The sequence below is a fragment of the Sciurus carolinensis genome, chromosome 9 (genome assembly GCF_902686445.1).
Source record: "Sciurus carolinensis chromosome 9, mSciCar1.2, whole genome shotgun sequence".
Classification (NCBI taxonomy): domain Eukaryota; kingdom Metazoa; phylum Chordata; class Mammalia; order Rodentia; family Sciuridae; genus Sciurus; species Sciurus carolinensis.
In genome coordinates this window covers 39,355,902-39,369,760 of record NC_062221.1, presented here as the reverse complement: position 1 = coordinate 39,369,760, position 13,859 = coordinate 39,355,902, and the positions used below count along the sequence as shown (strand labels likewise).

At 36.2% G+C, this 13,859-nt stretch overlaps 1 protein-coding gene across 1 annotated transcript in view; it reads right to left on the bottom strand.

Annotated features, from left to right (window-relative positions):
* LOC124993589 (EGF-like and EMI domain-containing protein 1) overlaps positions 1-13,859 on the bottom strand; it is a 623,779-nt gene that overhangs the window by 549,143 nt on the left and 60,777 nt on the right. The window contains 2 exon segments of the mRNA XM_047565459.1: positions 11,987-12,091; positions 13,500-13,609. Of these exon segments, the coding sequence (XP_047421415.1) occupies positions 11,987-12,091; positions 13,500-13,609 (215 nt within the window).

Genomic DNA, 13,859 nt, shown 5'->3' with positions numbered 1-13,859 from the left:
TAGCATGGGATTTGCCTATTGACTCTGCACCTCTTTCCCTATACTTTAAATGATCTCTAGATTACTTATAATACCTAATGCTCTATAAATGCTCTATAAATCACTATTATACAGCATTGTGTAGAGAATAATGACAAGAAAAAAAATGATTGTTCATGTTCACAATTTTTTTTCCAATGTTTTGAATCGGCAATTGGTTGAACCTGAGGAACATGTGGATACAAATGTTTTTCTCTACTAAATACCACGTTGATGAAAAAGGAGTGTCGCATCCACTTGAAGATGGGCCGTAGGGAAAAGTAGTTTTATGTTTCTCTTCAGGTATTCCTGACATGCTCTTCAGTCAGCTGTAATATAGTCTTACTTAATTCACAGATTTCATGTGACCCTTCTTCAAGGTTAGATGTAATATAAGCATCTCAACATTGCAGCAATTGCAGTATCCTGGAGAAGATTATTTGTGATAAATGTAAGCTAAGCAGGGGCCACTAGAACTTGTAACACAACAAAACATATCATCTTTTCTGTCAAAATGGGAAAAAATAGTCTTTATTTAAGTTAAATAACTAAATATCCAGTCGTTAAATATTCTTTAACATATACTTTTAAAATCATTTTTAAGCCATTATGATGACCGACAAATGTTCATTCAAAATGCAGGCAGGCTCTTGAAACTCCGGGTCTCCTACTTTATTCTTCCACTCTCCCACATCCCCTTGTCTCCAGAATTGTTCAGAACTAACGGATTATAATAACGTTATTTTTGCACTTGCCTTCTGTGGTTTGCCATCTGATTCAATAAATGGATGTATTAAGCCATTACTTTCAACCCACTTAGGCAGTTCAGACACTATTGTTCTTCACCAATGACAAGGAAAGCCCTTATTCAGTGCCATCCTGCTCAGTTGAGCAGCCAGAGTGCTACTTAAATTTCTCTACATCCCACACTCATAAGGAAGTAGAACAGAAACCAAAACTTTTTTATTCTTGAAGAAGAAAAGAGATTTCCCATTTGTGAGAGTTTGGATCAATTGAGAAATTTAAGGGAAAAATCTTCACCAGAGACCATCCTCACTTCTGACACCAACTGCAAGTTCGGTAAGGAGGTCCAAAAATCATCCTAACATTCCATAATTTGTTAGAAGGACACACAGAAGTCAGTAAAAGTGACTGATTAAAAATCAGCCAAGGGAAGAAGTGCCCAGGAGAGTCTGGCAAAGCACCAAAAGGACCTTCCGTTTTCCTTTTCCCCATGGTGCTAGAATGAGTTCATTTCCTCTTACCCATATACGACATCGTATGCAGACTAGGACCAACCAGGAAAACTATTCAAGTTCCAGAGTTCAGAGAACTTGTTGCCTCTCCATTAGTAGGCATGTTTGATTCTGACTGTCCGTGGAATTGATTCCAGTCTACAACATAGCGCCTCTGGGCATCACCCAAATCCCCTATCCTTTGTTAGTCATTCTGGTGTGGTAAAGTCTCTGCTTAGGACAAGGTAGGTGTGCCCAGCCCCATTTTGAGTCATATTGTTAGCCTAATTGTTGACCTAAGATCTTCAGAAAAAGAGAAGTCTACCTGGTATGATATGCCAAGGGCTAAGAGAGTACCTCCCAGAAGCTGAGGTCAAAGGCGGATCTCTCTCTAGTAGTCAACGATTTTACTACATACCTTCACTGTCTCTTAAGACTTTGATTTGGGGCACATATCTCTATGGTATACATAGTCATCTTGGTTGTAACTATGGTAATTTGAAGCTCATGGGTTCAAAAGTCAGGTTAGATGAGAGGATGGGAGTTGTGGGTGTGGGATGCAGTGTGATGTCACTCAGAAACCCAGACTGCAACATGTGCTTGGAGCAAACATGGCAGGAGGTCTTACACACACTGGCCATAATGCAGGAATGGACTGCCACCAACATCTAGCACTGCTTGGGATGGGAGAGATACAGCCTGCTGCACAACTGAGAAGGAAAACAACATGAACACTAGCCTTCGCAGCACATTTAAGGGGATTCCTCAAAGCTCCCCTAACTACCTGCTGACTACCAGATCTGTCCCCATTTAGGTTTTGTGTCCTCTGGAGCCTCTGTGAAAATGCAAATATTTGGGAAACCAGCAGTGTCCACAAATTCTTTAGTTTGAAGGTGTTTACTGAAAAAAGCAATCAAACTGAATTCTGATGCGCAAAGGAGAGGAAATTGAAAAAAATTACTTATGAAAACTGCAGGAAGGTCCAAAAGGAGGAAGATGGGAAAGGAGCCCTCAGCAAGACTCTGCTTCATCCAGTACACAGTTCAGCAAAATGAAGGGCACTCAGGGCCACTGCAAGCCTGCTTAGCCTGGTAGCTGTGGGACGATACCATAAAACGTCAGACATCCGGGCTAAAGTCTTGGCTCGGTTACTCACAAGCTGTGACTTGGGCAAATCAGTTATGCTTTCTGGGTCTCTGTCACCTCAGCTCTAATTTGGGAACAATATGAACTCTTTCACAGAGTGGGTGTGAGCTTAAATGAGGAAACATATGGGAAAGCACCTTGTTAAATGTGTTTTCTTCCCACTGCTATACAAATGTGTTATTATTAGTTGAGCAGATTGGAAAAATAACATTTGCTTTTTTATTACATACATATAAATATATATATGTGTGTGTGTGTGTGTGTGTGCGCGCACATACACACACACACACACACACACACACACATACACACACAAATAATATCGCTTCAAGTCAAGATACCCCCATTAAAAGGGCTTTAAAAGGCACATGGGTTTGAATATACTGGAATCAATACACTATTGTGTGGGAGTCACAATACAAAATTAGCACAATGAAGACTCTGGAAAGACCTACAGAAAGGAACACTATTTAAAGTTATATAATGCAGCATTCCCAAAACATACTTAAACACAAAAACTTAATTTCATGTAACACTTCTAAAATACAATGGGAATAGTGATCCAGAGAATAAATTTTGAGAAACATAATATATTAAGCTGATTATTTGTGTCCACAAATAAAATAATAATCCATTATGTCATTTATATTCAGTGTTTTCCTATCCTTGACCCATAAGGAAGAGGTTGCCCAGCACAGACACTCCTGTTGAGAATATCCTTCCTGTGCAGCTAAGTGCACCTACAATATCATTCAGCCTCTCAAATCTCCCATCACTACTCTCTTCTCTTTAGCTTATGCTAAAGGATTTAACTTTTTACTCTCTTCTCCAGTCTTCTGATCTGCCTCTCTCAGGAAATGCACCATTAAATCAAAAAGCCAATACCTAAGTGAACTTGTTTCCCAGGACCCGAGGGCACTCCTATCTGGAGAACACCCCTGAGGGGTAGGCCCACCAGGTGCTTGCTCCCACCCCTACCCTCCAATGCCAGACTCACCAGACACACCTGCATGCAGAGACTCTTGGAAGTCTGACTTTTCTTTACTCAACATAAGATACCCTAATCATGAAGGGAATTTTAATGATTGATTATCATACTTAGACTTTATAATGATGATCAGCCTTAATTCAATAGAGAGGAATAGAATGTCCCATTCCATATGCCACCATTACTAGTAGGTTTTTATGGTAGAATAAGAAACTGATGGTCTCAAAAATAACTAAGAAGTGAAACTGCCAAACCAAATTATGTTGTTAGTGCATTTTCAGCTCACTATACCTAGAAATAAATAAGGTTGAGTAAAATCTCACTATGCTTATACATATGTGCACACACATCACAAACTTCAAAATCAAATGACCGAAATCTTGCTATACTGTTCCAAGACATAGTAAATGTGGAATATTGATTTCTTAATAAAGCATGTTCCCTTTTCTTACTCAAGATCCCTTCTTTCAAACTATGTTCATCATGTTCCTTAAGAAAAAATAGGATTTAAACTCAAGTCAATAATCTAAAAAGGGCATTTTAAAGTTTTACTTTGTGCCTGATAGAATAAGAGAAGTTTAATTTAAAATAACAATAGCACACACACACACACACACACACACACACACACACACACTCACACACACACCAGAAAAAAAAAATACTATTGGCTGCAAGCACCAAAGAAGAAATGACCATATAATATCTGATAACTGCAATGATAACTTCTTTTCCTTTGGGATTTCACTATATTTCCATTGTATTGTAACTACATTTTTAAAATACACCTTTACACAAAAATGTTCCATCTTAAAATCTTCAGTGCCATTCCATATCCACAGAACTGAGATCCAAGATATTTATCATGACAATAATGCATGCCGTGGCATTAACTTTCAGTCCCATTTACCACAATTCCCACCAGGATGTGGTTCCGTGCCAATCTGAATTATTTCTGAGAATGCTGTTCCTCATAGAGTAATGATTCGATTTCCTGCTTCCATAACAAGAATGTGGGCTTTCAATAGCAAAGCTATGCATGTATTTCACAGGTCCTAAAAAGTCAATCAACACATGCATGTGTAGTGAGCAAACCTTCAAACCAAGATAATAATTTAGCTCATACTTACATGAATATTTCCTAAGCACAGTGGCCAGGTTTAAACACTAAAATTAAATCCTCTATCACTCTTTCAAGGGAATTATATCAGGTATGTTTTCATTAATAGAATGGTCTTCCATTTTAAAGAAAGATCATACATAGTGGTCAAAAAGATGAACTTGGAAGCCAGTATGATCTCTGAAAATTTGTTTTACTTCTCTTTATCTCCAGTGTATTGCCAGGGTTTGAATATGGTTTGTTCCCTCTGAAACTCATGTTGAAATTTAATCCTCATTATGAGATATTAAAAGATGACACCATGTGAGGCCATAGATAGGTGATTAGGATTCTGCTCTTATGAATGAATTGAGCCAATTATTCAATTAATAAACCAATCAATGGGTTAATGGATTATCTCAAGAGTAGGTCTTCTATAAAATACAGTTTGACCAAGTCTCATGCATGCTTCTTGTCTCTCACCATGTGATATCCTGTGTCACCCAGAGACTGCCAGATATGGCCCCTGAGCCTTGGACCAAAATCATAAGCCAAAATAAATCTCTTTTCTTTATAACTTACAAAGTCTGTGGTATCATTTTATTAACAATAGAAAACAGGCTAAGAAATAGGTCATCTCTAAAAGGGGACTATTAATGGTACTTGTCTTATAGGATTATTGTGAATCTTAAATAAGCAACACATGTAAAGCACTTAGGAGAGCTCCTAGTATATAAAATACATGATTTATGAGTTAGTTATAATTATCATTATTATCCACATTCAACATGTTCTAGTTCATCACTAATTATACCATGTAAAATCAAATAACCCTGGATGGTGTTAGGTCATTCTCCTCTGAGTCTGTCATATTTGCAAATATCAAATGATTATTATGCAGTCGTTTTCAGGCTGCATTTAAAAATTGCATTTAAGATTTCTAACAATGGTCATGCAAAACATATTTGAAAAAGTATGTTAACAAAAGCATTTCCAAAGCTTCCAAATCAGTGTCAGGATAGTAAATCTTCTGCATGGATTCCAAACGGCAGGATTTTCTTTTTCTGGCTACACACGAAGAGGTCAGATACTTCTTGCTTTATTATCCTCATAAATGGTCCATCATACTTAAACGAACTTGTTCCAATACCTGTCAATGTTGTCATAACCTTTGTCAAGTAATATAAAGAGAATGAAGTCACCTTAATATGGACTTGCTAGAACCTTGCTGAGGGTTTAGGCTATAATTCATCTTTGTGTAACAAACAAAATAATTATAGATTTTAACATTGTTGACTCATGCTAAGAATGCATATCAATTTACCTCTACAATATAACCTGCATTTCATTTCATAATATTTCCTAACAATGCTCATTTAGGATTACATTATTAAGTGTCGTCAATTAATGATTTCTGCACATTTTCCAAATTAAATTGCCTTTCCAGACTAATTTTATAATTCAATTAAAATAAGCCATCAAGTTTTCTTAGCATGACTTGCTCTTTATAAACCCCCTGCCATTTTTTCCCCATTTTCATTGTTTCAATAGGCCAACTGCTGAAATGAAGCTGTGGATAAAGAGACAATGTTTTCTGAATTTCCTATATTGGCTTGCTAGTGTTGCTGTAACAAAGTACCACACTGAGTGGTTTAAGCAATGAAATTTTGTTGTCTCACATTTCTAGAGGCAGGAAGTCTGAGATCAAGGTGTCAGCAGGGTTGCTTCCTTCTGAGAACTGCAAGTGAAAGTACTTTCCATGCCTCTCACTTAGCTTTGGATAGTTCACTGTTTTGAAATCTGGTGTACCTAGCTTGTAGATGCATCATTCTGATCACCACCTTCATTTTCTCACAGTATTCTCCATGCAAGCATGTAACTGTATTCTAATTCTCCCTTTCCACAAGGGCAACAGTCATATTGGATTCAATCAAGGTCCACATATTTTAGTATGACCTCATAATTATAATTAATATGATAATTATATTAATTTAATAATTGTATATACAATAATCCTATATCCAAATAAGATTACTTTCTGTGGTACTCAGAAACTTCAATATATAAATTTGGGGTTAGGGAGGTAGGGGATTTAATTCAACCAAAAACTTCCCCAAAAAGAAATGCTCTTAAGGAAATGCCAACGTTAGAAAATCCTTTGATCCAAACTCCTATCCAAACAGAAAAAATAGATCGTGCAGAGTCCACTAGACTCCTTGACTATAATCCACCCAGTGGCTCACAGTCATACTGATTACCCAGCGTTCAAGGTGTGCTCAGATTTCCCACAGGATGGGAAACAAAGCCCCAGTAAGAGCCTTTCCCTTCTCACTTTGAGCTCTCCCCATATGATTCTCAGAGAATTTGCAGTCAATAAGAAGAAGCACTGCTTAGATAACAGTTTATAAATCATGTGTGTTTTCTCATAGTACTCTCACAAGTAATCATCTGGCAGACATATAATTATACTAAATATTAGTTAGTATAAAGGCATCGTGGTTTGGAAGTTAAGCTTACAGTTTCTAGAGCCAGAACATATGTATTTGGACCCCATAGTCTCTGCTTTCTAGCTGTTTGACCTTCAACAAATTTGTATGCCTAGCTGGGTATAAAAGTGGGGCACTTAAGACTATTCATGTTATGAATCTATAAGGATTAATAATGTAATACATTTTAAATGTTTAGAATAATGTCTGATACTTGGCAGAAGCTAAGGAAAATTAAAGCTGTTGTTTTACAAATGATCACAATGAGGCTAGGAATATAAAATGCCTTCTGCAAAATAATGCAAGCAGTCAATGGTGAGACCCAATCTCAACCTCAGAACTCTTGAGCACTTTCCATATCACCACATAGCATTCTAGCAACAAGATTATTTGTGCATAAATATCATACATGACACTTTGAGGTAGACAGTTGAGAACTCCTCCACAGCACAGGAGGAGGAGTACCAATCAGTACTATCATAAGCTCAAGCCACCCCAATTGTAGGACTGCTTGCACAGAGAACTGAACTTGGGGAAGATAAGTTTTTGCAAAAGGAACTGCTGCCCTAGACCTTGAAAAAAAAAAAAAGCCATATTTTGGCATGCTCCATGTACATCTCTTACTGCAGGCAAAAGAACTATTACTTTCATTATTATTGTTTTTCCTTGAACTTGCCATGCTCTTTCATGTCTCTGGACAATGTATTATTCACTCTGCCAAATTTCATATTATTGTTCTGTTTATCTTTGATAATGAGTTGTATTTTGTATTTTCCAGTATTTTGAGAAAACTCCCTCACCTCCTAGCATGACATAGATGGACCCTCTCCTGTTTCCTTTAGGACAGAAGCATCCTTCATCACAGTACTTGTGAGCTGTATTCTAATCATTTGCTTCCTGGTCTCTATTTCCCACCACACTAAGAATAGCCTAATTGTTTTGGCATCCGAAGTACCTAGTACACAGTATGTTATATCAATATTTACTAACTGGAAGGTCAAATGAATGAATATATGAATAAAAGAAAGAAGACCCCAGAGACTTACATCCAACCAGAGGAGCATTATTATTTAACTTGACTTCTGACCAGAGAAAAGGAAGATGGAATAAGTGGTGAGAAAATAGGTGTGACTTTGTGTATGATATAAATCAGTTAATGAATCTCCAAGTTGTTCTGCCTGAATCCACAGAATTAAAAAGACAGGGAGAGAATTTCACTACCAGTTATCTAGCCTGATTTGCATGTGTTCAAATCTTCAAAGTATTCCTTTTGATTCCTTTAATCAATAGCTATTTTAGAAAGCTCTTCATTACTTCCTAATTGTCCAAATTCATTTTCTTCATTTTTCCTTATTAGTGGTAGATTTTTCAAATGAGTTAAGTAGATCAGCAATTTTAGAATCATTATTAACTTCAAGCATTTTTCTCAGTTATTAGCAAGTCCCTTCTTTCTCTAAGACTAGAATCTTTTCTCCATTTTAAAAACAGCCATCTGGTTTATTTTTAAAATTTCTTTTTTCCATACATCTCATATAAAATCAACTTTACCCTACACCAGCAATTCATGTTTATAATAATCCTGATCACAGATACTGTATCTGTATGACATCCCTGGTTTTGGATGCAGATGCAGGGAAAACCTCTAATGTGTCAAACAAGGAAGTAAATAATTAGAATTTACTTAGACTATAATACATCCCAACAAATAAATTGGTAAAACCATTTCTGAGGCATACACATACACAAATATCTTACAAAAAATTTAAATAAATATTTTTATTCTTAAGCACATTAAAACTTAAGAACATACAATCATTGACACCAACCATCACAGTATGAGGAATCTATCCCAAAAAATTAAAAACATCATATTATTAAAGGACTGACTATTGTGTGAAAAAATGGAAACAAATCGAATGTTTATCAATAAATGAGTAGTTGCAAATTTCTGATGAACTAGTATCAAAGAATACTGTGCACCTGTGTGTACATAACAACATGAGTTCAGAGAAAGAACTCAAAGTTCAAAGGGGTATTTAGCAGGTTGTTAATGGGGAAGGGAGAGAAGCTGGAAGGAAAGAGGAGAGAAGAAAAGGAAAAGGAAGAAAAGAACAGCAACTCGTGACAAAATAGTATATAAAATATGATCTCATTTAGGTAAATGTTCCTGTGTGTGTGGATAAGAATAAATGTGCCTAAGAGGATGACCACAATCACTTTTTGAAGGCAGTAGTACTATGTAGTGTTACTAACTGGGCTTTTTTTTTTTTTCCCTAAAGTATCAGTTTTATTTGACAGTATCTTCCATGGTGATCAGTTTCTAAGGCGTTCAAAGTTGAAAGCTGAAAGTCAACCTTTTACAATTATGAATTCCTGAACACAGGCATCCTCCTTAAGCAGAATTTCTCAAGCATGAAATATAGCTTGATGCTTGCTAGTTAAATAATAGATAAGAAAGTAAAACAAAACTCAAATTTAGAAATTATCAATGGGACGCTCATATGTTGAAGTAAAATAATAAAATATTGAAGTAAGTATTGGATACCAAAAATCGATCCAGAACCACCAAGAGCTAACTTGACTTTTTTAATCATTTGCAATTTTTAATTTTTTTTTCATTTGAGCTATTATTTATATAATTCAAAAAAATTAAGGTCATTTTATTGAGATATATATATCTAGATATATTGATCTATCTGAAGCTATCTATATCTATATATGTATATGTATATGTGTGTATATATATGTATGTGTGTGTATATATATTTAGAGAGAGAGAGAGAGAGAGAGAGAGAAGAGAGAGAGAGAGAAAGAGAGAGAGAGAGAGAGAGAGAGTGCTTGAGCCCATCAATCAGCCCAAGGGTTGTGTGCTCATACCCCAGAACTCAAATACAACCACTGGATAAGTGGTATGTTAGAAACTCTATTGCCAGACTATAATCATCCTGCTCGATAGACTATATGTTCTATCAAGTACATTCCTTTTAAAAACAGTCTTTGCTGATTTTAATTTTTAATCTTTCAAATCTCAGCTAATGCCATTTCTTCTCAATTGGTTCTTTACTTGTTTTCCAAATGTTTGATTTCCTAGAAAGTCTTCAAAATGTCTGCATTAAACTCCCTTAAATTCACATAGTTTTTGTATCTCCTTTTGTTTGACAGATGAAAAGCAATACCATGTAGTGAATGTGTGAACTCCCATCATTTCAGGTTGAATAACTCTCAGGGTTTATCAATTCCTTTTTAAATTCTACAGGAATTATCATGTTGGGAGAAAGAACAGTGTCAAAATCTAAAGGTGAGCACACTTGGACAATGATACCAAAAAATGCAGGGAAGATACCTGAAAGGTACTTTGTAGGGATGGTGTTTTCATGACTCCTAAACTTAATGATGTACAAACCTATGGGAAAGGCAAGATGATTCTACATGTGTTTAAAGAAAGCCAGTATTTTCACCAACCCAAAATTGAAAGAAAAAAAAAAAAAAGAATCTACCTACTTAAATTTCAGAAAGCATGTTAATTACTTTGGTGTATAAAAGTTGTTAAGATGTTGAAATAATCAAAATATCCAAGTACTGATGTACAAAATAAAGAATAAATTAATTCAGGTATGATTTCCAGATCATTATCATTACCATATGTCTCCTTCATTACCTTTCTCCTATGGGACTTAATGTTCTGCAAGATTTGCTTGTACCAAAACAAATGCATTTATAAAGTAATAATTAATTTTTAAAAACTCTTAATGATTCAATGATATGTTCAATTAGCCATCACAGTTACTGATCAAGATAAGAAAACCAGTTTTGTATATGTAGCTAAAATAATTTATTTAGAGGCAAATACTGTTATCCTGGATCAATGTAGAATTTGTTACTTCTTTAAAATCATGAAATAGCTGAAGATACATCCTGGAACTCAAAGCATCCACTGACCTCTATTTCAGAATCAGTGTTCCATAGTCAAAGAATAAATTGGGGTTAAAAAGCAGTTTTATTTTAATTTGCATTTTTAAAAAAAAGCAGCTCAGAAGAGAGTATTAGGATTAATTTACAAGAAGAATAACTCTGAGGTGACCCATGAAAAACGGAAGCCTTAACCTTTTGCCAAGGGTGGAGGGGACAAATGGACATGAGTGATGAACTCTTAGCAATCGCCCAATTTCTCTTACAAAGATCCAAGTAATAGAGAAAGAAGGAAAACATCAGCAGAAGACAATAAATGCAGTATTTTGGATAACTCTTTTACATCTGTCCCTTCAACTTCCTTCGGTTAGGTTTTGTTTTCCTTTTCTTCCTCTGAAAAGATAACTGCTGATGTATCCATACTCTTTAGAGACTAGAATCAGATGATCAAGTCAAAGCAAATCCTTTTGAAACGATCCCATCTCACCGGTAATTCAGTTAAAGATGCATAATTGGCCATTCTGAAATTTTCTGGCACTAGAAACATCTTAAATATACATGTCTGAAATTGACAGTTGATAAAATACCAACCTAGAAAACCAGGTAGCCAAGTGTTAAAACTGAGAATCATGCAAGTTTTAAGTTTTTATTTTTGGAGTTTTTAAATTAAGGGCATGGAAGTAGTAAGTACCACAATAGGAGGAATTCATGTTAATCCCACTTTGTTCATTCATAAACCATAGAGATCTCACAGAAGAATACTGTACCAGCATTTTCAAACCTTGGCTCTGTGAAAGATTTAACATCTGAGGTCAGAAAGAGGTTTTCTTATTAAGCTGCCATTTCCTTTACAAAGTGGAGTATTTTGTACTTACTGCTACCATTTGAACTCTTAGAGTGAATAATTAAAACTAAACTACAAAGCATATTTTGTGAGGCTGATTACACTTTAGGTTGTAGGTTTCTGCTTAGTGGCTCATTTTAACCACTCACCAATCCCCAAAGGGATAACCCTGCCATTAGTTTGCATCGACGAAATTGGCTGTCCCCTAAAAGCAAAGCAGATAGTTCCAATTCATAATAAATGGTCTTGTTGGTGACTCACCATATTGACAGTGGGGTCCATGAAATCCCTGAGAACATTCGCAACGCTGGACTTCACTATCTGAGCATTTCCTACCATTGAAATGAGTTCCCATAGCAGAGACAGCTAAAAGGAGGGCAATCAAGGAGGGTGGGAGAATGGAGTTGAGAGAAAGAAAGAATCATTAATATAGGCTCCATATTGTTAATATAACATATTCTAGACATTTCTACTAGCCCCTTCAAAGCAAGTCTAAAGAGTGTTGTCATTACAAGTTAAGGTCTTACTGTCTAAAGCCCTAAAGAATTCCTTGTGTAGAAATATTCCCATCACCTGAAATGCATGTAGAAATGCAGAATTCCAAGCCCCATTCCAGGTCCACTGAATGGAATTCATATTTTAACAAAATAACAGTTGATCTGCATTCACATTCAATTTGATAAGCACTGATCTAAAAAGCCTGCATGGATAAGAAGACTATGTGGTCAAAACAATGCAAAAATCAAATGAATTACCAATTCTAAACCAGAGGCAAAGAAAGGACTTTGATAGGTATCTTACCACCAACATAAAGAATTCGTCCCATTGTTGTTGAGTTCATTACATAGTGAGATAGTATTGGGGATGGCGCTTTTTGGTGATCTTAAACCAATCAGCTGCAGTAGCCTCACACTTCATGGAAATACACAGTGACCCTTGCTGCACCACTCAGCAGTAAGCCTGCTTAATATGGGAAGCCCGCGGCAACCTCACGAAGACATTTCAAGAGCAGAAAGCACACTGGGGAAGGAAGCAGGATGCCAACAAACTCCCTCAGGTACAGAATAGCAGTGGAGATGAATTGTTGTGCTATGTGCTGCATTGATTGCAACACACGGAAGCATTTTAAGTGACTTTGCAATAACCATAAACACATAATATAGGTAAAGGAGTCGCTAAACGGAACCATTTCTCCTGGCAAGAATGAACTACATAATGCCACTAGTTCTGCTGGTGAGTGCTGTCAAACATACCTGAAGGGTTCTGAAACACCCACACCGGAGGTTTGTAAAAGGACTGCATACCTCATCTTAAAAAGTAAACTGCCTCCAGAGTTCTGCAATTAATCATGACAAGCACAAGTGGAGAAATCCCATTTAGATTTAGTACAGTGATTTCCCTCTGGACTTTTGAATCAACTGTGGATTACAAATTTGATGATATGGGAAAGGGGCAAACAGAAAAGAGAAATGGAAGTCAAGGTAGAACCTGTCTGGCTTTAAATCAACTGTCTTTTAAATAAAAAGACAGAATATAAAGCAGCACTTCCACAGGTCCTGAGTCATGACCTATCATTAGAAACGCTTAACGGAAAGGCTTTTTGTGCATTTTTGCACATGTCATGTGTGAATATTCAGTCCAAAGAGATGCTGTGAATCTGTGGTGCTTCTAAAGATGCCGAAAACTTGACAGGCATGAGATGATTGAAGCCAAACACAGAGCAAAACCATTCCTTCTAATGACAGAGAGTTAGACAGGAAGAATTATAACTTACGGTGGAGGCAACCTGGTTCATCATCCCACCGGCTCCAACCAGGGCAGCACCTGTAGATTGTCTGCCGCTCCATGTTGTACACCTGTCTGTAGGTGGTGTAGTACCGAATCCTAAGGAGGACAGCAATCTGGATCAGGGGAATGTAATGCTTCCTTTTAAGGCAAAGTTTTCATACACAAAAATCTCTTTCCCTCCATTTCAAATCCCACCATATATATAACTACATAGAGAGAGAAATGATAGAGAGATCTATAGAGATATATGTATATGTTTATATGTGTATGTGTGCATATAATTTCAATATATTATACACACAGACCTCTTTACATATGCAACCAAAGTTAATTATAAATATAGGTT